General features: G+C 39.9%; 3 protein-coding genes across 5 annotated transcripts in view; 2 read left to right on the forward strand and 1 right to left on the reverse strand.

Moving 5' to 3' along the window:
* The window catches only part of MED12L (mediator complex subunit 12L), a 335,495-nt gene that overhangs the window by 129,571 nt on the left and 181,953 nt on the right, over nt 1-23,971 (reverse strand).
* GPR87 (G protein-coupled receptor 87) lies at nt 207-5,913 on the forward strand. The gene is made up of 2 exons (XM_019810566.1): nt 207-320; nt 4,795-5,913. Exons 1-2 carry the CDS (start codon nt 287-289, stop codon nt 5,835-5,837), a joined length of 1,077 nt encoding a protein of 358 aa, XP_019666125.1. The 5' UTR covers nt 207-286; the 3' UTR covers nt 5,838-5,913.
* The window catches only part of P2RY14 (purinergic receptor P2Y14), a 77,933-nt gene continuing 54,172 nt past the window's right edge, over nt 211-23,971 (forward strand). For 2 of the 3 annotated variants that reach the window (XM_045037433.1, XM_045037434.1), the window contains exon 1: nt 21,965-22,396. The gene's annotated coding sequence lies outside the window, so the exon portion shown is untranslated. Of the gene's footprint in view, nt 321-13,928; nt 14,104-21,964; nt 22,397-23,971 lie in introns of those variants that run through there. The other variant, XM_011286176.4, reaches the window with a different exon arrangement.

The following is a 23,971-nucleotide window of genomic DNA, read 5'->3' on the forward strand; positions in this document are numbered from 1 at the left end:
TGGTCCTTACTCCATGGCAGGCTGAAAGAGAACACAAAAGCAAGCAACTCTCATTTGGCACAGCTGTTCATATCCAAAGAGTATGCCTTTTCTGAATTGTGAAGGCATATACATGTATTTTTAAAGAAAAGGTAGAATTCCTGTGTTCAAATTCCTTCCTAACTTTTCCCCCCTTCTCCCCCGCCCAGGACTCAAACCAGGGATAGCCTATGCCGAACCCTCCCCTCAGTCATCCCCGAGTGTTTCCTGACACGTATTTTTGCTTACAGTCCATCACAACTGAAGAATGGGGCTCAACTTGACACTTGCAAAATTACCAGGTAAGCTGTAGAAAAAAACGCATAGAAAATCTTCTTTCATAAATAACTGTTATTTATACTGTGTGACACTTTGGGAATTTTATTGGCTACTGAACCAATTAACAGAATAAATCCACATTTAGCCTGGCCTTTCATTAAATATAAAACAGTGAACAGGCAGGACAGAATCACAGACCATCTCAAAAAGGACAAGAAAGATTACGTTATGATTTGGGGAAGATTTTTATACCCAAACTAAAGTATCTGTTACTTTCCAGATGTAATAGTTTAAGGTTCACCAACGCTTCCCAGGAGGTCAAAGACAACAAGTGCCTACTCTCCTATTTAGAAAATGCAACTATCTGGACAATGACCATACAAGGTCAGTTGACCGCACAAGGGCAGTTGTGCCATGGTAGTGACACCCTATAATTTGTATGACTTCTGTGTTTCATTCCTACCAGGCAGGTAGAGCAGTCACATATTGTTGATACTTTCACATTTTGTGCCAAAGAGTGACACACCCAATGAGCAATAACGCAGCTATACCAAAAGCAAAAGGACCAAGATTCTTCACCGCTCTATCATTCATCATGTGACCACTATTAATGAGACAAATTGTAATTAATGACTTAAGTTATGCAGTAAATGAACATCTACTAAGCACTAGAGACTGTCCTCAAAATGATGTTTGCAGAGAATTTAACTCTTGGGAGATCCAGCAAAATGGCTACTGTTTATTCCACTTTACAAACTGTTGAAGTAACTAAACCAGCTTCAAGTGGGACTTTCCGCAAGGACAAACGTGCTCTTTATCTGCTTGGCCCGATACAGTAGCCATAAGCGCTGAATGCCATATATGGCCACAAGCCCCATGCATTTCTTCAACACACACAACGCCCCCCCCCCCCACACACACACACCAAAACGGCCACATCCCAATGGTCAACACATGGACTACAATACCACTCTCACAGAGGCTGGCACAAAATGTTAATTTACTATGGAATAGGGTTCTTATGTCAGTGTCTTTATTAATCTAATTTAAAAGGAGTTGGAGAAGGAAGAGCAGGAGAGAAAATAACAAAGGAATCCTCACCCTCAATTATCACTCTGTATCAAGCTCTGAGCTAAATAATACAGGTAATAACATCTTAGTAAACAAGGAGTGTGTGAGAAAATAGCCTTTACACTGTAAAAACACCTTCTAATTTTCTTAATTGAATCACCAAGCTACCTGTCATTAAAAATGTTCCCTACCTTGGCCAAGTTTTTTATTGACGGTGAAGAACAACATGATAAAAGTAACTGGGTGAAGAGAGCCACACACGTTTAATGTTCATTGTTCCGGAGAGTGAGCTCTGTGCACAGAAATGCTTCTGAGCACACTCACCAGCTTTGGGAAAATCTGGGGCAAAGATACATAAGAGAAGAAATAATGGGAGTGGCTGGCAAAAAAGAACACAAACTTAATTCTTTAAAAAAAAAAAAAAATCAATCAGACAAAACTTTATATCAAGTTTTGAGCCTTCCAGAGCAACTCACAGATGGTTCTTCCTGCTAAAGAACCATTATTTTTTCTTCCTACTACCATATTATTTCATAAAATAATTCATAACAAGTTTAACAACTTACTGTTTAAGCTGCATTATAAGTGTGGAATTTGTACATGAAGAAATAGCCAAGCCTAGGCCTAGCCTACTGAATTAAATTATTCCAAAATGTTAATCTTATACATAAACTAAGGAAGTAAATACTATGAGGTGACATAATCAACAAGCTCAACACCAGACTGACAAAACCACCATAACCACTGTGGAATAATGCCACTCATACTTGGTATCTGTCATTTATGAGACACAGTGTTTGTTAAGTACTATTTTTGACATTCTGATTTAAGACTCCATCTTTAATAATAACCATAATTGATCAGTAAATCATCATTTCATAAGAGTGCTTGTCCATACAATTAAAACTTTAAAATATAACGATATACTGAGCAGACCCACAATCCCAAACCAACACTGGGATGTATGGGTCTTCCCAGTCCACAGTGTATATGCACAATAGATTCAGTGAGTCAACACCAAGGGCTGAAATATCCATGCCAAGTATGGCTACAGTTGGTGAACCATTCTATTTGCACTTACAATGGTTTTGAAAAACATTCATAATTGTTGTAAGCCAGAGCCATCGGCTGACCACTTTCAGTCTGTGTCCCTTGGCTGGACCACTTACCTTGATTAAAACTTACTTGCCCTCTCTCCATTTCCCACAGGGTTCTATTCTGGGTTAGATGAAAGTGACTGCTAATAGTTTAATTGCAGAAATTAATTCAAGCACTATCTTAACCCAGGTAAAATTGCACATCTTAGAAAGCTTCTAATAACATCGATGCTGACGGGGATCTTGTGGTGCAGAAACAGCCAAGATTGTAACACTTCGTTAAGTCAAAATAGGCTTGAAAGATACTGTTCAAGACAATATTTGAAACTGGCAGCAGTTAATATAGATGGCAGCTGAATCAGGCATTTTAAACTTATAAAGCCTAATAATACTGTGGGTCTCATTGTAACAGGCTAGTCCAGCTATAAATTACTAGCCTGTGTGAGGGTATTTCAGCCTGGAAAACCAGTTTTTAAAAACACTCGTAGCAGAGAATAAAAGGGAAAGAATTAGAAAGAGGACAAGGTTACTCAGGAAGAGCCCACACTTAAATTCCAGGCAGCAATTTAAGAACCTGTTTTTGGATTATAATCATCAAAACTATCTTCCCTGTTATATTTCTTCAAAGAAGGGAACTAAAGTACATACTACACTGCCTGTCATGCAGGGAAATGAGGCCAAAATTAATGCTATTACCTCTAAAACAAAATCATTCCAAAACATAACTGTAATTATAATAAACAATATTAATAAGAAGTAAAGGGGCGCCTAGGTGGCTCAGTCGGTTAAGCGGCCGACTTCAGCTCAGGTCATGATCTCGCGGTCCGTGAGTTCGAGCCCCGTGTCGGGCTCTGTGCTGACAGCTCAGAGCCTGGAGCCTGTTTCAGATTCTGTGTCTCCCTCTCTCTGACCCTCCCCCGTTCATGCTCTGTCTCTCTCGGTCTCAAAAATAAATGTAAAAAAAAAAAAAATTTATAAAAAAAATTAAAAAATTAAAAAAAAAAAAAAAAGAAGTAAAAACTCAGTAATGACCTTCCTTGTAACCTTACATCTGAAAAGGTCATTTGAAAATTGTGTTAGTCCAGGTTTAAAAGACAGAAAACAAGGCAGATGACAAAACATAATGGATGGCCAAGGGATTTACTGGGGGAAATGCTTGCAAGGGATTACAGACTGAAATGCAGGTCTGACCACTGTGCAGGACAGGGGAGCAAGGAGGATGAGTGGGAAGATTCAAACTTCAATGCAGTTTGACCAAAGTTCTGACCAGAATGATGAGGCTTTCAGCCAAAGTCATTTGTCAGAGGAACTCTTCTGTCCCAGGAAAAGTCTTGTCTTAGCAACCTTCCTGTGGGGAGTTACTGGCTTCGAGCAGCCTGTGGGGAGTGTCCATCAGCAAGAAAACAGGAGTGGATTCAGAGCCCTGAGTGAGGGCTACCCATGGGTTTCACCCCCCTCACAGTAGGAGACACGAGAGGCCCATTTCCATGGCTGCCATGTAAATACGATTCTCATACGTCATGGTACTGATTATGCAATAGAGTGGTACGGCATAGGCCTCTAACAACATGAACTAAAAATTCCAAAAATGTAAAAGGTTTAAAAACGTTATGTAAGTGCAACAGGTATAGCGTAGCCTTGTAAATAAAAATAGGTATCAGCCTAGAACTATTTTTAGCAAGTTGCTCTCCATGATAAGAAACTTCTATATTAACAACAATTTCTTTTTGTTTCTATTCCAAATAATGGTCCCTAAAGGCTCTTACATTCTGTAAGAAAGTCAAGGGCAAAAACTTCAGAAATCACCCACTAGTTTTACTGTTTCTCAATTACTGATGATTCAACAACTGAACACCGGGAGAGATTTTAAAAAGTTATTTCAAAGTGTGTGCCAAAGGCTAACCTAAAAGAATAACTAGTGTTAGCCATTTTATTTTCATTAGAGGAAATTCCAATTTTCTGCCAACAGATTTTATTGATTCTGTTTGTAATGATTTCAAACACTAACTTAAAAATCAGAATAACTGCCATTGGTGGATTTCTCCTTATTTTCAAAAGACTGGCATAAAGAACCAGAAATACAACATTTTACCCAAGGGACCTGGGTGTGCATGTGTTCAGGGGGAGGGTGGGGAGGACTTGAGGGAGAGGCCACTAATGCCCTGGCCACTCAAAACATTAAAAATGCACTAAAGTAACTATTTAAAATGCCAAAGGCATATTTTAATTTGCCCAAAATAGCAAATAGCAGTAGCCTATCAAGGAGACTAGCAGTCTGTGGGGCACACATGTTAAGCTCTGACGTGATGTCTCCCCTCTTCTCCGACAGATAATGAGCTGAACAGCCAAGGGAGTCACGCACCAAGTAACATGAGCGATGGACCCGGAAGGAACATCACAGTTAACAACGAATTTGACACTATTGTCTTGCCTGTGCTTTACCTCATTATATTTGTGGCAAGCATCTTGCTGAATGGTCTAGCAGTGTGGATCTTCTTCCACATTAGGAATAAAACCAGCTTCATATTTTATCTAAAAAACATAGTGGTTGCTGACCTCATAATGACAATGACATTTCCATTTCGAATAGTGCATGATGCAGGATTTGGACCTTGGTACTTCAAGTTTATCCTCTGCAGATACACTTCAGTTTTATTTTATGCGAACATGTATACTTCCATCGTATTTCTTGGGCTGATAAGCATTGATCGCTATCTGAAGGTGGTAAAGCCATTTGGGGACTCTCGAATGTATAGCATAACCTTTACTAAGGTTTTATCTATTTGTGTTTGGGTTATCATGGCTGTTCTGTCCTTGCCAAACATCATTCTAACAAATGGCCAACTAACCAAGGAAAATGTTCATGACTGCATGAAACTTAAAAGTCCCTTGGGAGTCAAATGGCATGAAGCAGTCATTTATGTCAACAGCTGCTTATTTGTGGCTGTGCTGGTGATTCTAATCGGATGTTACATAGCCATATCCAGATACATCCATAAATCCAGCAAGCAATTCATAAGCCAGTCAAGCCGAAAGCGGAAACATAACCAGAGCATAAGGGTGGTTGTGGCAGTGTTCTTCACCTGCTTTCTACCCTATCACTTGTGCAGAATTCCTTTTACTTTCAGTCACTTAGACAGACTTTTAGATGAATCTGCACACAAAATTCTGTATTACTGCAAAGAAATGACACTTTTCCTATCTGCGTGCAATGTGTGCCTAGATCCAATCATTTACTTTTTCATGTGTAGGTCATTTTCAAGAAGGCTATTCAAAAAATCCAACATCAGAACCAGAAGCGAAAGCATCAGGTCACTGCAAAGTGTCAGAAGATCAGAAGTCCGCATATATTATGATTACACAGATGTGTAGGAGTTAAGGGGTCAGGAGGCCTACTCTTGTTTGCAGTCAAAGTGTACAGAGTGTAAATAAATGTTTCTTTTGATTATCCTTGCTTCAGTCTATCAAAATACAGGTAAAAGAGAATTAAAATGATATGACACTTGGGTATCATTTGAAACTAAGAAAAACATTAAGGCATGCCAAAAAGTGAGCTAAGCGAGAGGTGGTGTGCAGTTGAGTGGCAGGTTCATGACTCGGGGTTTCAGGAACAGACTGCAGAGGCAGAGAATGCCATGGCAAAGCCAGGGCACTGCCAGCTAATACTGCTGCTGGGAAGCCACTTCTGAGATAAAAGAACACAGAGAGGAAATAACTCTATGTAGCTATAGGGTTTAAGATTTGGGATCATTTTTGTCTGATAATTTTAAGTGCGTATTAATTGCTAGGCCCTGTGACCTTCCATTTATGAATATGTAGGACCTCGGGCAATCTGCCCTTCAATGTATTCATCAATGTCTGTGCACATCAGAAAAAACTGTGTAGTGTGGAGGAGGAGGGAAGAGATTTAACTATATTTCTTAAGCAATGTATTTGAAAGGCTGAATTCAACTGACTGATTTTAAACTTAGGCTATTTCAAAAAAGAAAAACTAGCTATGAAGACAAGTGGATCTTGGATAAAACACGACATTTGCCATTATTATATTGCTATGCTGCTAAATCCTCCTGGGTTAAAAAAAGAGAATATGGAAGCTTGGTTAATAATCAAGTATATGTGGCTTGTAAACAAAAACCATTTAATAGTCTTTATTTTAGAAAAACTTTTAGCAAATCATTCTTTCCTTTTAGTTATAATCCTACCTTTAATAGTGTTATCATTAGTTTAAAAATATCACTTTAAGTTGAAGGATAGAGTTCAATAAATTAAGTCAAAAAAGGACAAGGGTAATCTTTTAAATCTTACAAGATTTTCTTCTTCAAGAAAAACCCTTGAACCTTCATAGATTTCAAAGCCTTCAGCTGCTTGAGCATAGCAAGTGCCTGATTTGTTGCTCACACTGTGTGAGGAGTGGGGCAAGCATTAAAACAGGAGAACTGAAGGCACGTTTGTCAATTTGCTGACAAAGAGAGGACACTATGGTCACCAGAGACAAAGCACACACATGCATAATAAAGTGTGATGCTTTATTAGACTCTTGTAGACCATCTACACAATTCTAAAAGCTAAAGTGAGTGGAAATAAGGGCACAAGAATAACACAGACTGACAGTGACTACCATCACAAACACAATTCAGGGACTGCTAAGTTCCTAGTAGGTGAGTCAGATTTGGCAGAGGGATTGGTAGCAAAGTGATTAAAAAATTATCTGAGGACCTCTACTGAAATGTCCATCTGTCCATCCAGATTCCAATTCCATAAATTCCAGGGGCACTCTGGCACATGAATTAATAACCCCTCATTAGGTCATTTACATAGCCACCCCTCCCCGCACTGTGTACCACTAGCCAGGTTAAGATAACTATGTTTAGATCAGCTGATGTGAAAAGGCACTTTGAAAGGCTAATTTATTCCTCCATTCTCCCCATAATGTCTAGGTTGAGTTACAGTTATGCTATATAAAAAGGAGCAACACTATGGTTGTGAAAATTTTCTCAGAATAATGTGTCTTGTCCTCCCCATGTCCCATTTCTCTCCACTATATGACAACTCACAGTCAAAAACCTCAAAATGATATTACCCCGTTCACTGTAATTGTGTATGCTGTTAAATCCAGGTCACCACAGAATCCTCCAAAATACTAAAAACCTACCATCTTTAATAGCACCAAATTGTTCCATTTAGCATTCTGGAATTAACAAACACTTCTCTACCCCAGAGTTTATTTAATCCTCTAATTCAGACCTCAATTCTAAGAGGACTTAAAATATTTTCAATCCCATTCTAATGTTTCTAAAATAAGACTGCTGTATAGTTAGTGGGCACATTAAAGTGATGATGGTTTTATTCTCTAAAATGATCTTAGTAAATCAATGGGACATCTTAACACACAGGATTAGGAAAATAAATTGCAAGAAAGCATTATTCAGGTATTTTAAAGAGTCATGTTACAAAAAAAATCAATATTATCATGTTTCTATTTTACATAGATACCCACACCGTGGACACAAAAATTACTTTCCAGGCCAACCAAGAATGAATCATCTACATTAGTAAGATAAACATCAATAGGAATAATATGAAATATTGTGCAAGATTCAGAGATTAATAAAAAAATTACATTAATATTGAAGAAAACAAGAACCGATTTGGCTGTTTTTACAAATTAATTGAAAATCATTTGAAATCTAGAATTTCTTACATAAAGTTTCAGGATCATATTCAGTATTTCAGGATTCTCTCAGGCTGCAGTAAGTAACATAGTTAATTCTCCTTTTATGCAGATGAGAAACATACTCAGAGATTTTCTGAAAACAAATATTTCTATAATTCCTAAAACTTACATTCAAGAAACTGATCTTGTAGGAAATCTTCTGGTGTGTGTATTACTAACTCTGTTACATTCATTAAACTATTTACACTATTCAATTCTCATTTCCAGATAGTGTTCCAGTATTTTCTCAGCGAAACAATCAAGGTAATAGTCACCATGAAAATCTATAAATTTGTATTAAATAGCTAAGGCAAAATTGTATCTCCACATGCACACAGACTCATGCGCCAAAGACAGCACGGCCTAAACAGAAAGAAATGTATGATGACCACAAGGAAATGTGATCTACTAGGAAAAAATAACGAAAAGTGATATATTACAGAAAGAAAATCAGAAAACAAGTACAAAATAAGGTTTGGGGATCACTTCAATTTTATAAATACTGGTTTCCCTCAGACTAAAAGCCATTAAGACAATAGCTAGCAAATTAATAAATACTTACTAGGGAATTAGGGACATACAATGTTGAAAAAAATTGTGCAACAGGTTATTTAAAATAATCGTTCAACTGAAAAGATGCTCAACATCTCTCATCATCAGGGAAATGCAAATCAAAAGGACAAAGAGGTATTACCTCACACCTGTCAGAATGGCTAAAATCAAAAACACAAGAAATAACAGGTGTTTGTGAGGATGTGGAAAGAAAGGAACCCTCTTGTACTGTTGGTGGGAAGGCAAACTGGCGCAGCCACTGTGGGCATCAGTATGGAGCTTCCTTTAAAAATTAAAAATAGAACTACTTTATGATCCAGGAATTGCACTACTGGGTGTTTACACCAAAAATATAAAAACACTAATTCAAAGGGATACATGCACCCCTATGTCTATTGCAGCATTATTTACAATAGCCAAATTATGGGAACAGCTCAAGTGTCCAGCAAGACATGAATAAAGAAGATGTGGTATATATACACAATGGAATATTAACCATAAAAACAATAAAATCTTACCATTTGCAACAATAAGGGCAAGCTACTAGAGACTATAATGCTAAGTGAAATAAGTGAGTCAGAGAAAGACAAATATCTATCTCACTCATATGCAGAATTTAAGAAACAAAACACATGAGCAAAAGGAAAAAAGAGAGAGCCAAGCCAAGAAACAGGCTCCTAACTACAGAGAACAAACCAATGGTTACCAGAGGGGAGGTGGTTGGGGGGATGAGGGACATAGGAGGTAAGGATTTAAAGAGTACACGTATCATGATGAAAAATAAAATAATCTTTCAACATTCAATAAAATTTGAAAGCAAATATTTCTTAAGGTCAACATTTTCAAATTTCAACATAATACAAGCATCTGGTAGAGGCAATTATTTAACATTCCCTCCCCCCCCCCCCCAGCCCTCTAGTACCATCTAGTGGTTAACATTCATTAAACAACTGAAGAAAACCTGTGTCCTATATACAGCATGTATAAAAAGTGCCAGGCCTTCCCTAGAGTCATCTTTAGTGCTATGGACACGCACACCCTCCCCCCCACCACACAGAAACACACACACACACACACACACAAAACAGTCCCAGAGCTGCCTAGAAAAATGTACAATGGAAATGTCTGAAAAGAGTAATTGAGACCTACAAGAAGCTGTCTTAGAGATGTAAAAAGGCCAACAGTAAACAGTAAAATACACATGAATTTCATGGGGAGGAAAAATACAAAAATTGACTATTCTTTCCCAACTGACACACAGAAAATTTTTTAATTAAAAATAATTTTTCTCTAGTTTCAAAAGTACACAAAATCCTAGTAGAGTTGAAGTGGAAGAAATAAGACCTGTCTGTAAAATTTTTAATTCATTAAGAAATTCAGGTATTCAAATGGCAACTTACATTTTGAATATTCTCAGTTTATCTTCTAAACCACAATGATAAGAAATCATCTAAAATGACAAAAATGGCATAACATAGCTGTTAGACCACACACTTTTTTCTTCTTATTTAAAAACTCAAGATACGGACTTAAATTGGAAATTCCTTTATTTCACACCGTTTCATAGGCAAACGTTCTTAACATAAGTGAAGTGGCCAATTTCTCTCTGAATGATGCCAGAGAATACCCAGTGGCTGAGGTGTGGACAGTCTCCACAGCATCTCTCAGCAGTGAGCTGCATGTCTGATTGAATCAGCCTAACTTATGAACAAGGGACCAGAACAGTCACCAGATTTCCCAGAGCTTCCTGTTCCATGTCTGAGTTTAAATGTTATAAACGAGACTTTCCAATAACACTCTGGACTTGTTTACCTACACACATACGCAGACAAACACACAGCATGTGTAACCAGAGCTAATGGATTTAGTATAATGAATGTGACTCGGTCTCTTAACCTGTGATAGTTTTCTAAAATCACATTCCACCAAATACTGAGACAAAACAATGGCAACAATAACAACAGCTCCAAATTTGACAAACTGGCCTCCTGATTGTATTGCCTACATTGAGAACCCTGATCCAGGTTCTTAAACCATCAGCGCACAGAGAGAATATGTTCAAGGTTTCAAGCAAAATAAAAAACCCAGGTTTTGAGATACCAACAAGGCCTAAACAAATTTGGGAGGGATAAGGTATTAGTCATAAATAATATGGCAGGTTTTTTTTATTCTCACCTCTTCCAAGTCTATATGCAAGCTTCATTAGATGCCTACTTTGAGGGCACCTGGGTGGCTCAGTCGGTTGAGCATCCGACTTTGGCTCAGGTCGTGATCTCGTGGTTCATGAGTTCAAACCCCACGTTGGGCTCTGTGCTGGCAGCTCAGAGCCTGAAGCCTGCCTTGGATTCTGTGTCACCTTCTCTCTCTCTCTGCCTCTCCCTTGCTCATACTCTCTCACTCTCAAAAATAAACAAACATTAAAAAAAAAAAAAGGCCTACTTCGAAGTCTAATATGTTCTCTGCAAATGCTATTTGAAAGACAGCTATGTATACCCCATAGATACCCTTAAAATAGCAGGTTAAAAATAAAGATAACATGGGAATGCAAGCTGGTGCAGCCACTCTGGAAAACAGTTTGTAGGTTCCTCGAAAAACTAAACATAGAACTACCCTACTACCCAACAATTGCACTACTAGGTATTTATCCAAGGGGTGCACATATGCTGTTTCAAAGCGACACATGCACCCCAATGTTTATAGCGGCACTATCAACAATAGCCAAAGTTTGGAAAGAGCCCAAATGTCCATCGATGGATGAATGGATAAAGAAGATGTGGGATATATATACAATGGAGTATTAGTCAGCAATCAAAAAGAATGAAATCTTGCCATTTGCAACTACATGGATGGAACTGGAGGGTATTATGCTATGTGAAATTAGTCAGAGAAAGACAAATATCATATGACTTCACTCGTAGGAGACTTTAAGACACAGAACAGATGAACATAAGGGAAACAAAAATAATATAAAAACAGGGAGGGGGAAAAACGTAAGAGACTCATAAATATGGAGAACAAACAGAGGGTTACTGGAGGAGGTGTGGGAGGTGGGGATGGGCTAAATGGGTAAGGGGCACTAAGGAATCTACTCCTAAAATCACTGCTGCACTATATGCTAACTAATTTGGATGTAAAGTTATAGATAGATAGGTAGATAGATAGCAGATTCTTTAACAGTGGGGGGAAAAAAAGAATTAATGTTATTGAGCACTTTTATGTGCTTAGTATGTACTAGTTATATTTTACCTCACTTAAACTAGGTCATTGTTTAAGTAATAATAATAAGTAGTAACCAATACATTACCATGGATGCTTTCTGGTACAAAAACATGTGTTACCTGTCTTTTCTCTTGAAAGATAATCTTATAGTACACATTTCAAATAAATGAAATCCTAAAGTGAAAAGAAATTTAAAAAATTAAAAAAATAAAGATAATAAAGGGTTGCAAGTGTGGCTCAGTTGGTTAAGCAGCCGATTTCAGCTCAGGTCATGATCTCCTGGTTCATGAGTTTAAGCCCCACGTCGGGCTCTGTGCTGACAGCTCAGAGCCTGGAGCCTGCTTCGGATTCTGTGTCTCCGTCTCTCTCTGCCCCTCCCCTGCTCACGTTCTGTCTCTCAAAATAAATGTTAAAAAATATATTTTTAAATAAAAAATAAAATAAAGATAATAATAATGATGACTAAGTCTTACATAATGCTTACCCAGTCACTGTCCCAAGGACCTTACATAAAATTTTTACTTCCCACAACAAGAAGTAGCTATTATCTCCACTTTACAGATGAGGAAACTAAGACATGCTTAAGGAAACATGGCTGGGAAGTGAAGGGATAGTAGCAGGTTAGAAGCCAGGAGGCCACTCGGCTACAGGGACTGCATCACTTTCTCTTCCCATGTCAGGAAGGCACCTTACCCTTAAGCTCAATTAACAGCACTACCACCCACCCAGGCACCTGAACTAGAAATCGGAGTCATCCTATGAGCCCCTCCTTCCCTCACTCCCATTAACAACTCTGCACCCAATTCTGCCCATCCACCCTCAGATATGGCCAGTCCATGTCTCTGTCCCACCTGGCCCTGCACTCAGCTTAGCTCAGACCCAGAGGGAGGTTGTGTGGTCTCAGGGACAAGCAAAGATTTGGGAGCAAGACAGACCTGAATCCCAACCGTGTGTCACACTGAGGGAAGAAAATCAGCCACTGCCAGGACTTTAAACTAATGGCATTACTGCTTGAGGCCTTGAGTTTTCTGCTCCTTCCCAGTCCCATGCAAACTGTTTTCTAGTACTTTTAGCACTAATGGTTATTTTTTTTAAGTTTATTTATTTATTTATTTTGAGAAAGAGCAAGCAAGGGTGGGGCAGAGAGGGAGGGAGAAAGAGAATCCCAACCTCTGTGCTGATAGCACAGAGCCCAACATGGGGCTCAATCTCATGAACTTTGAGATACTGACCTCAGCCAAAATCAAGTCTGATGCTCAACCAGAGGAGTCACCCAGATGCCCCAACACTGAATAATTATTTTCTAATGAAATAAAACTAACATTTATTGGGTACTCCCTATGCACCAAGCACTGTTCTTAGTCCTAAATCCACCCATTTCATCCCCAAAACACGAGGAAGCCCTAGCATTACCCCCATGTTAGAAATGAAGAGGTTCAATAATATTTCCAAGGTCACACAGTTCAAAAATGCGGTTTCTTGGGTCCAGACTCTGCCAATGTGATTCCAGAAGCTCTGGTCTTAATCATGGCTCAATACTGAAACGAAATACCTCAAGGTTACTACTGATACTACCAAAATCCTTGCTAATTATTTATGCCACCAAATGTAATTAACAGGAATAAACTCCATCAATACTGCAAATAAAGCTTGGTTTTAAGTTGAGAAGGTCTCTCAACCAAAGCTCCAATAATTTATCTAATAAACATGAAAGACAAAACTATTGAGAGAAGAGGATGTTAAGTGAAGCCCATCAATTATGCTTATTTGATCATTTCATTCTCTCATAATTAAGATGAGCATATAACTCACTGTCAAGACCTGGATACTTTTGAGAGTTTAAGTCTCACTTATGGAGCTGACACAACAGGTGTATACAGGCACAGTGTGGGCAAACCAGGACATATGGCCCCCATGCTAGTGACACATAACAAAATTTGTGTCTACAATATGATTTTGTTGTGATTTTTATATTTTAGTTAAACAAGCTACTTAGGACAAGGGAAAAGAACTCAAGGAATCCAGTCATCACATCAACAAGAAGCCCCCAACGTGAAGCTTCTTCCACCAAGTTTACTAACGAAAACTGAACCCCTGGAGTCAACAAAAACTCTCTAATGGATGCTTCCTGGAAGTGCAGATGATGTTTTCTAGGTTAGTATTTGTTGCTAGCAGTTTTGCATAATGCCACAAGAAAGAACACAGCCTACCCAAATGGAGTATTTTTGTTTGCTTTTGCTTAATGAACACATTATCTAATTCTAGTCTAAACTCTTTCTTTCACAGCAAGACCACCATGTATCTTTCTTAGCACTATCAACTATTAAGAGCAAATTTTATGATTGGGAGGATTTCAACCCATTTGAGACAGAGGCTGCATTCACCCTTCTCAGGCAAAGGCTTCCATGGAGACACTCAACAGTCTGGTCAGGAGGCAGAGCCACAAGAGGGCCCAGGTGTCAGCTAACTTTCACAGCAGGATTAGATCAACGCCGCCTGCAGGAAGTCTGTAAGGCTTCTGAAAGAGGTTGATGAAGCCCCACCCTGTTCCAGAGGAACAGAGGTTCCAAACTAGCCTTCAGGTCATGATGAAGTCACACAAGCCTAGCCAAATGTCCTCATTTAACGCGCCTAGTGATCCTTGAGGATCATAGGGTAGCAGCAAGTACAAAACAGAGAAACTTGGCCACACTGACTCTTTTGTTATGATTACGCCGACTGGTCCACACAAAACAGAGGGAGAATCACTGCTGTGCTCAAATTATTAACTAAAGAGATATGCAGCTCTCTGCAGCATGAATTGCCTAAAACCACAAAGAATTTCTCAGTCCTGCTGCTGAGGAAATTAAATTGCCAGGGACAATCACACAATCCTCACACAATCCAGAAGGACAAACAAATATGCTCAGCTAACATTGGCGTGCTGGGCAGAGAAGCTGACACCGCATACTTTCAGGTGTGGCCTACGCTTTGGGCGAAAACTGGAAAAAAGAAACTGCATGCGATCACCCACAACACTTCCTCTGACTTCAGTTAGGCTCAAATTCTCTGAAGACTACCCACAAAGCCTTCCCCTAAACTGGCTAGGATGAGCTCCTCCCACACACATCACACACAGCATGAGCAAGTACAATCGGTTTATCAGAACTCTGGGAAAGTTTATCTAACAGAAATGAAGTAATTCTTTACATTCTTAAGTCTCATTCCTGCTCGATGATTCCACTCTCAAGATTTCTCAAGGCTCATTTTCCTAACCTGTGCTAACAATTTACTAAAGAGCTGAGCAGTTACAGCACTAAATACATGGTCTTATAAATCCTCTCAATCACCTGACCTAGGATGAATCAATATACAGATCAGGGGCTCAGAAACCTACAAAAAGGAGTTCAAAACCATGCAGAAGTACTTACACGATACCCCTAGGATAATATTATTAAAAATAGTCACAGTCCTTGTTTTAGATTAATTATATCAGCTAACTTTTTACCTACAGAATTAGAGCATCCTGTAGTGGATAGTCTCAGCCTCCCCATATTTTAGAAACACACATTCACTCAACACGCACTTCTGAGCACCTACTATGGTAGTGGGCACTGGGGCAACCCAAACAAACCAGCAAGCACAGCCACAGCCCATGCTAGCCGGGGCAGGTTTTAAAAACACAGGCCACATGGGATGAATACTACCACCACCAAGGTATCAGGGACACTTCCAGAAAAGTGACCACTGAGGCAAGTCTTAAGGGCAGACGGAAGCAGAATGATGATTATCAGAAATGGTGCATTGCAGAGAAGCGGAGATGGGGTAAAAAAATGCCCTCTTCTACTTCCTCATTATCTTTCCAAGATATACAGAGAAGAGGAAATACACGCACCGAAGTTTTTGTTTTCTTTTAACAGTTAAAGTTCTCCATGTTGACTGTTTGCTAATAACATCAACTGAAATTCATTCCTTCTGATTCTTAAGGTCAAACACAATCTAATACCAGCAACACAGAAAATCTATTTGAGGATTTCAACTAATTGGGACAAGGTATTCAACACATGACTCACCATTAGTGCCACCCCCAAGTGAGGTTTCATAGAGTATCTACACAATATGTAAATATTGTGTATATCAATGCATGTTATAAACTGTCACTTCTGTCATCCTACCAGAAGGTGGACATATTGTACCAAAAGTCTGTTTCTCCAATATAACTCTCAGACCTAAGTACACAACTGCCATCTAATTCACTCATTTCAAGAAGTTAAAAAATAACAAAAAGCATTGTTTTCAAATAAAACCGGCTAAGTATGTTTCAATGGCATAATTCCTACCACTCCACCACTCTAAACCAATTCACTGACTTGGGCAGGATTTAATGCTTCACACAGAGAAACACAAAAAGGCCATGTCTGTACTCAGTTTTCCTGCCAGGTTATACTTTTTAAAGTACATCAACAATCATTTTACTACAAAACAAAAAATTCATGGCATTCTCAATTATGACCTCCCTCCTCAGCATGACAGTTAGAACCCTCCACATTGTGGCCCACTCCACCTTTGCTGACTTTCTATCCACGGTACGCTCGCTGTCACCATGTTTTTAAATCCCAGATTGAAATTCACCCCAATTTGTAAATAAAAAAGCCATTTAGTAAGAACCAAAGACCATCCCCTTCAGAGGGCCACTTCCAAACCTACTTCCTTTAAATATCTCTGTAAATTCATATAATGTTCATACAGGGCCTTTTACTAACATCCTCTCTAATTCTTATCAATAGATTTCTCAATGTCCAGTAGAATCCCACATGTATTCACACACCCCAACATGCACACACAACTATAAACCACTTGCCAGCAAAAACTTTTATTTTTTAATGTTTATTTGTTTTTGAGAGAGCGAGAGAGAGCGAGAGAGAGCGAGAGAGAGCGAGAGAGAGCGACAGCGTGCGCACAAGTGGGGGAGGGGCAAAGAGAGAAAAAGACAGAATCCAAAGCTGGCTCCAGACTCTGAGCTGTCAGCACAGATTCCGAAATGGGGCTCAAACTCATAAACTGACTGGAGCTCGAACTCATGAACTGTGAAATCATGACCTGAGCCAAAGTCAGACGCTCAACCAACTGAGCCACTCAGGCACCCCAACTTTTTTTTTAATGATGTAACCCAGTAAATAGCTGCTATGCTTAAAATAAATTCATTGAAAATGTTCTTCCTTATCTAAGGGCCGATCAATAGGGACCAAATAAATAAATTATGGAATACTAAAGAGCTATGAAAAAAGAACAAGGAATTTCTACCAGGCTAATGTGATTAAGTCCCCAAGACAGCATGTTGAGAAAAAGCAAAGTGCACAAGTGTGTGTTACCATGCAAAGAAGCAAATGAGGAAAATCTGGGATAAAGCACTAACAATAAAGTTGTTTCTGTACTTATTTAAAGATTTTGGGATAAGGAACAAAACAGGACATTTATGGAACCAAGAAGAAACAAAGTCAGCTTTTAAGGACAGCTGACAACAAGCTGGATGGAAACTGACTGGAAACAATAACAGACATATTTGGGGATTACGTTAATCCCACTCTATTTGTAGTACGAATACACAAGGGATATTTATATATAACCATTCTTAGTCCTGAAAAGACAGAGTCCAGCCTGGAAACAATGTTGGAGAAAGGAAATGTAAATGTGTCTGTGAGAATGTGGGTGGTAGTAGCCATCATCTCGAGGGTATGTGAAAAGTTCTGAGAAAAAGATTTATCAGGATGAAGTCATACAGTACTCTTTGGGTTCCAAAAAGGAAATGGGAAGGGGCTGCAGAATTATACAGCATAAATCAAACAGTACAGAAGAAAACATTTTTTTAATCTTTTTGTTTCTTTTTTTTTTTTTTTTTGATAGCAAGAATCCTGAAACCAGGGAACATGACCTCTACCTACTTATTATTTTATTATTATTAATATGATCATTAATATTTGTATTGAGCCTGGTATCTAGTGGTGCTGAATATAACAAACATCTAATTTTAAAAATACATAATGATATGATCAATAGTTTGTCAGGATAAAACACTTTTGCAAACCTTAATAATACACTTATTTCCAATTCCAAGAGAGAAATACCTGTACAAGATCGTCTTCACATTTAAGCATATCCACAAAATGCCCGGGATACACCTCAAGGAAATACAAAATGGCGGCAGGGCCAATCTGCACTCCTGCGTTGAAATAGGCTGAGTCATCCACAAATGTGCCCATATTTCCCGTAACTCCACATTCTGGGATGGCTGGGGCCAGTTTCCAAAACCTAGGTGACACAGTGAGGTGCACAGAAAAAGGAAGACTCCACTCTTAAGACTTTTCTGCTAACAGGGAGTAACAGCAGACAGTATAAGAACAGATTTACATCATTCATTTGCACCCAGTGGAGAAAAAAACCGATGAGAGAAGTGATCGGAAATATAAAACTATAAAAATAAAAATATAAAATATAAAAGGCCTCAGGAGAAGTCAGACAACATTGTTTTCATTGCATAAGCCTCCTTTTGATACCCTTCCTTCCTCCTTGGGTTTCGCCTCCTCTTTGGCTGCTCTAGTCTTTCTCTCTCACTACGTCTATGAAAGCTCACCTCATTACCACCACCCTCCTGGTACTGTGATCATCAAAATTTCTGCTCTCAGGGCAGACATCTGCATGGGTGTCCAAAGCCAGAGCAACAACTTATATATAAGGGGACCTCAGCAGCTGGAGTGAGCTGAACAGAAAAACAGGTCTAGAGGTAGGGCATCTGCCCAGAAGATGAAAGTTCCTCCAAGTGTTATATGATCAGAGGCTCCAAAACAGGAAGGCAGGGATGCTCACACTTGGCCACATTTCAGATTTACCAGAAGACATTTGAAAATATAGATTCCTCAACCAAAACCACAAGGATTCTGATTTGGTTTATTTGATGCAGTGTCTTGGAATTTGCATTTTTAAAGCTCACCAGGTGATGTTGATGGCCAGTCAGATATAGAAACAAACAATGACTTCAAAAGAGTCACAACTAGGGCACCTGGGTGGCTCAGTCAGTTAAGCATCCACTTCAGCTCAGGACATGATCTTGCAGTTTGTGAGTTCAAGCCCCGCATCAGGCTCTGTGCTGAGAGACAGTGCAGAGCCTGAGCCTGCTTCAGATTCTCCGTCTCTGTCTGTCTGTCTGTCTGTCTGTCTGTCTCTCTCTCTCTCTCTCTGACCCTCCCCCAATTGCACTCGCCTCTCTCTCTCTCTCTCTCTCTCAAAAATAATAAACATTAAAACAAAACAAAACAACAACAAAAAAAGATCAGAACTGCTAGGTAAGCAGAGGGCAAATGGGACAGTCCAGAGGCCGGGGGCAGGAAGAGGTAGCAGCTCCGGGTATTTCCTTCAACAGTCTCCCAACCATGAAAAGATGAATCACAAGACCTGGCCTTGCCGCCATCAGTTGGGTCCCATGGCCCAAAACTCTACTAAGGCAATTTGTCTTGAGACATGCAGTCTTAAGAACACAAGATGAACAGATAACTCACCAAGTTCTTCTTGGATGCTTACATGTTCATCTTCCCTCAATTCCAAGCCTTACCCTCTGCCTCTACCACTGGCCCTGGCGTCTGCAGTCTGCCATCTGCCTGCCATCACTCTCTTTGCGTTCCTCATCTCACACTAAAATGCGGTGTGATTACACTCAGCAGTTTTTGATGAGAAAATACACTTTTCTTGTGTTCCCAACAAGGACAGTCCCGGTGTACCGGACTCTCAGATGCTTCGTGAATTAACAAATCTGTGTTCTCTATTCATCTGATTCTAAAAAACACTCACAGGGCTGGGGAAGGAATCCTCGACTGTGGCTCTGAAGGCCAGCTGCAAAGTCCAGTCCTGCCACCTACTAGCTTGGACAACTTAAGGTTGCTGTGGCTCTATTTTCTCACTGTAAACACAGGCATGGTTACCCCTCAAATGGCTCCCATGGGAATTGGCTGTAAAAGGATCTAATACAAAGAAAGTGCTTCTGAGCTGAGTGTGTGAGTGTGCATCTGTGGTTTGATCCAGTCTTTGGCAATGAATGTTCCACTTGAGTCCCCAGCTGTCCTCTCCATGCCATCTTGCCCTGCTACCTGCCAATACAAGTATAGACAAATGCCACAAACGGGCTTCCCACGAGTCAGGTTTTTTTTAGACTTATATTAATCTGAAAAGTCTTTGATTTAGATAACAACGTGCAAAATCGGGGGAGACCTAAAAGTACAGTCAAGAGCACAAGATCCAAGAACTGCTCTGCCGGAGTCCAAATCCCAGCTGGAGGAACTGTGGAAACTTACTTAGGATCGCTGTGCCTGTTTCCTCATCTATTAAGAAAAAAGGCGGGGGAGGGGATAGGAATGGAACCCACCCAGCTCACAGAGTTGTGAGAACTCAGCGAGTTGGAACACATAAAACACATTTAGAACAGGCCATACACTCAGCACTGGCTCATCCACAGATGAGGCAACACTGGACCCTGACAAGCTCCAGCCATGGAAGCTGACCCCATGGGTGGGCCACGAGCTCCCTACTTCATCATTTCTTCATCCCTCTGGGTCTTACACACCATCTACCTCACTTATCTAGACTACCAGCCATCACATGACCACCTATATAGGGCTATCTCCTTGGCCTTGGACTTTGCAAGACCTGGTACCAGGAGGAAAACAAGCAGGTCCAGTGAATTTAACTACATTTCCTCCCAGTCACCCTCAGTAACAGGTATGTAGTGCACTCCATGGCGATTACAAGCAGCATAAGAGAGCAAGGGGACAATTAACGGGTGCTTCTGGGACTGCGAGAATAAACAGTGCCTCCAGCTATAAATCAGGGAAGTCTTCAGAGCTGCAGCTAAGAGACTATTAGTGCCAAATCATCCATTTAATCAGCGTCATGTTTACATCCAAAGGGCTCTGTAGTGCGCCTGGTAATAATAACCAGGCTCTGAAGGCTAGTCCCTACCTCCATGTATTTATTTACCCACCACAGCTCGTTGCAGCTGAAGCCAACGAGCCTGGAGCCTCCACGCACACAGGTGTTCTCAGCCCCAGCAGTCCAGGCAGCAGCAAGCACTGCACGGGCCCCGACCGGCACAGAAGGATGGATCCCTCACGCAGACCATAGTGGGCAGTCTCCCTAAACCATGTGTGGGTCCCCTGGGGCCGCTGCTGAGCGTATGAAGGACCAATCGTTTGTGAGGCACAAAATAAGAAAAGAAACCGTGCTTCATGAGGGAAGAGACCTGGGTCTGAGTCACAACTCCATCTCCAGGGTCTGGGACACTGCTTACCACATAGTACATACGAAGTATCTAGAACAGCACCTGGTTTATCAGAGGCATATAAACAAGTGCTAACATTTATTGTGACGGCTAATCTATACGTTTTTTAAGCAAACTGAACTTTATAAGCGAAACCATGAGCCCATAATTTGGCAATAGAACAACCTGCGTGAACACACCTGGTATTCAGGCGTCTTATAAAGGACATTAGAGGTCATGGTTTTCTTTCTTTCTTATCCGATACTGAGTCACACTTTGATAAGGGCTTTGCACCCAAACACTGAGTGCTTCTCAATCTAACTGCACACTCTAGTTCAATAGGAAAGGTACTGGAGCTCTCTTCAGGACATGACAAATTATACCAGGTAACTTGAACTAAAAATAGGAAGTGGGTCCTGCCTCTCGCCTTCCAAACAGCACAAGCCAAGCAAAACGTCAACAAGCGATGTGTTTACCTGAAGTACTACTCCTGATCTGTCAGTAATGCTCAAATATGGAAAAATTAATGTGGAGAACAAGTGACAATGGCAGCACCTCTTATCTAACACATGTGGCCACTGATGTCAAAATGCTTATTTACTCAAATGCTGATTCTACCCCAATCACCACCTATTTGTGAGCAGCTAGTTACACTGTGCGGCTGTCGCCAAGTTCCTCCTACCAGTGTATTTCAGACAGAACCATGTCTTAGCCACCACAGCTGCCACTGTGGACTACCGCAAGTTGATCTGGCAAAGATTAAGAAGAAAATCTATTTAGATTGTTGCCTAGCTCTTCACTCGCCAAATGATGTGGTGATGTTGAAAAAAGTAGAATATTTCAAGAAGGGAGGGGGGGGTGGAAGCCAGGGTTACTTTGGATCACTGAAGGAAAAGAAGTAGCACAAAGGCCAGCCTGACACCCACAGAGATTCAAACATCTCTCTTCTGTTTCCATTTCCTGGCAGCAGTGAGTAAATTCTGACTGACCAATTCAGCTGTGACAGGAGACCCATTATTTTGTGGTTTCTGTCAAGTTCCTGATTCTCATCTGTTCTTCAAGATGAGCAAGAACTCTGCGTGTAACAGACTTTCTCTGGAGTGTATATTGAGACATATTCTGAAATGAATGCTGTTTGACTCACAGTCCAAGGGCTGCAGACAGGTAAGGAAACAGATTTTCTGTGAGATAACGTGAGCGCGTATGAGTGGTGTTATGAGAACAGAAATGATCTGTGAGCTCGGTGGCAAGAATGCCCGGTAACACTAGATGATTCCCCTTTCTTAGTAAGTCGCTTTTTGTTTGAGCACTATAATTGGTTGCTATGGGATTATATTTGCTCATACTGAGTCTGGGATCCAAATCTGAAATTTTATCATTGATGACTACTTAGGATTTCCAATTTGGGTTATTCTGTGAAGAAGACACATCAAAGAGAGTGCCTTAAAGGTATTTATGCAGGACAAACATTTTTAAAGGTTGTAAACGTGTATCAAAATTGCCTCTAAGAACTATACAATCTATAATTACTATACATATAAGTCAGTGTGAATGTTTGTTTGTACTTGCATGAGTCCACAGATAACACAGTTATTACCTGTATGGACATATACTCATAAAGGTAAAAGCCTGTGTCTTTGCTGGTGTTGGCATAACGTAACCCTACTAACATCTAGTAAGATATTTATTTGCCTTTAAAGAGTTATAAGCTACAAAAACACCTATGCATAGCAAAAAAATTGAGTTAATATGCTACTTACTATGGTTTATGACTAATCAGCTAAATTATTTCAAATATTTTAAACATTCTGAATTTAAATTACACAGAGGGCAATTCTACAATGTGACCATATTCAACCAATCTCATGCAATCCATCTAGTCCAGAAATATTTTTTTTAAGTTTTTATTTCTTTTCATGAAGAGAGAGAGAAAGCAGGGGAAGGGCAGGGAGAGAGGGAAATATAATTCCAAGCAAGTTCCACGCTGTCAGCGTGGAACCCGATGTAGGGCTGGATCCCACAAACCTGGAGATCACAACCTGAGTCAAAATCAAGAGTTCAATGCTCAACTGACTGAGCCACCTAGGTACCCCCAGAAATAATTTTTTTGGTAAAGTACACCTAATCCTATGGAGAAAATCAATCAAAAATCACACTGGTTTAAAAAAACACACACATTGTAGTTCACATATTCTTCTTAAGAAAAACAGACTTGAAAACAATTTTAGCACTACAAAACTTAAATATCATTGGTAAGTTATAAAAAAACAAGAAAACATAATATACTCACCATAAAATATCAGAATAATATACTTTCATCATTTTTGAGCCTACAAATTTTATACTCCAATAAAATCCATAAATACACAATAATCGTATGCACACACATACACAACTGGTAACATACACATAAACTAAGTTATCGCATCCATTATAGTGTGCTAAGGAAGAAATGAGGGCACAAATGAGATACTCAAAGCATGAAGACCCAATAAGGGGAAGTGGGCAGGGTGTGGGGAAAGAATTGCCATTGACTGAGCTATTATAGTGTCCACCTCACACTTGAAGAAGCATGTAAAGAGCATTCACTACCCTGACGAAGACCATCCAGCTGATCTCACCGTGAGCCTGAGCCCTTGAGCACATGCAAGGCACTGGTATTCCATTCATGGCAGCTCCCAAAGGCCACAGGGTTTCAATCAGCCCAAACTTACCACTGCTACACCTGCTCCCTCCCCT

This window comes from Felis catus, chromosome C2 (genome assembly GCF_018350175.1).
Source record: "Felis catus isolate Fca126 chromosome C2, F.catus_Fca126_mat1.0, whole genome shotgun sequence".
NCBI lineage: Eukaryota > Metazoa > Chordata > Mammalia > Carnivora > Felidae > Felis > Felis catus.

Bases quoted from the DNA above. Each gene is read 5' to 3' on its own strand.
- GPR87 (XM_019810566.1), top strand. From the start codon at position 287: ATGGGGCTCAACTTGACACTTGCAAAATTACCAG. The intron at 321-4,794 runs GTAAGCTGTAGA...CTTCTCCGACAG, and splicing joins GACACTTGCAAAATTACCAG to ATAATGAGCTGAACAGCCAA.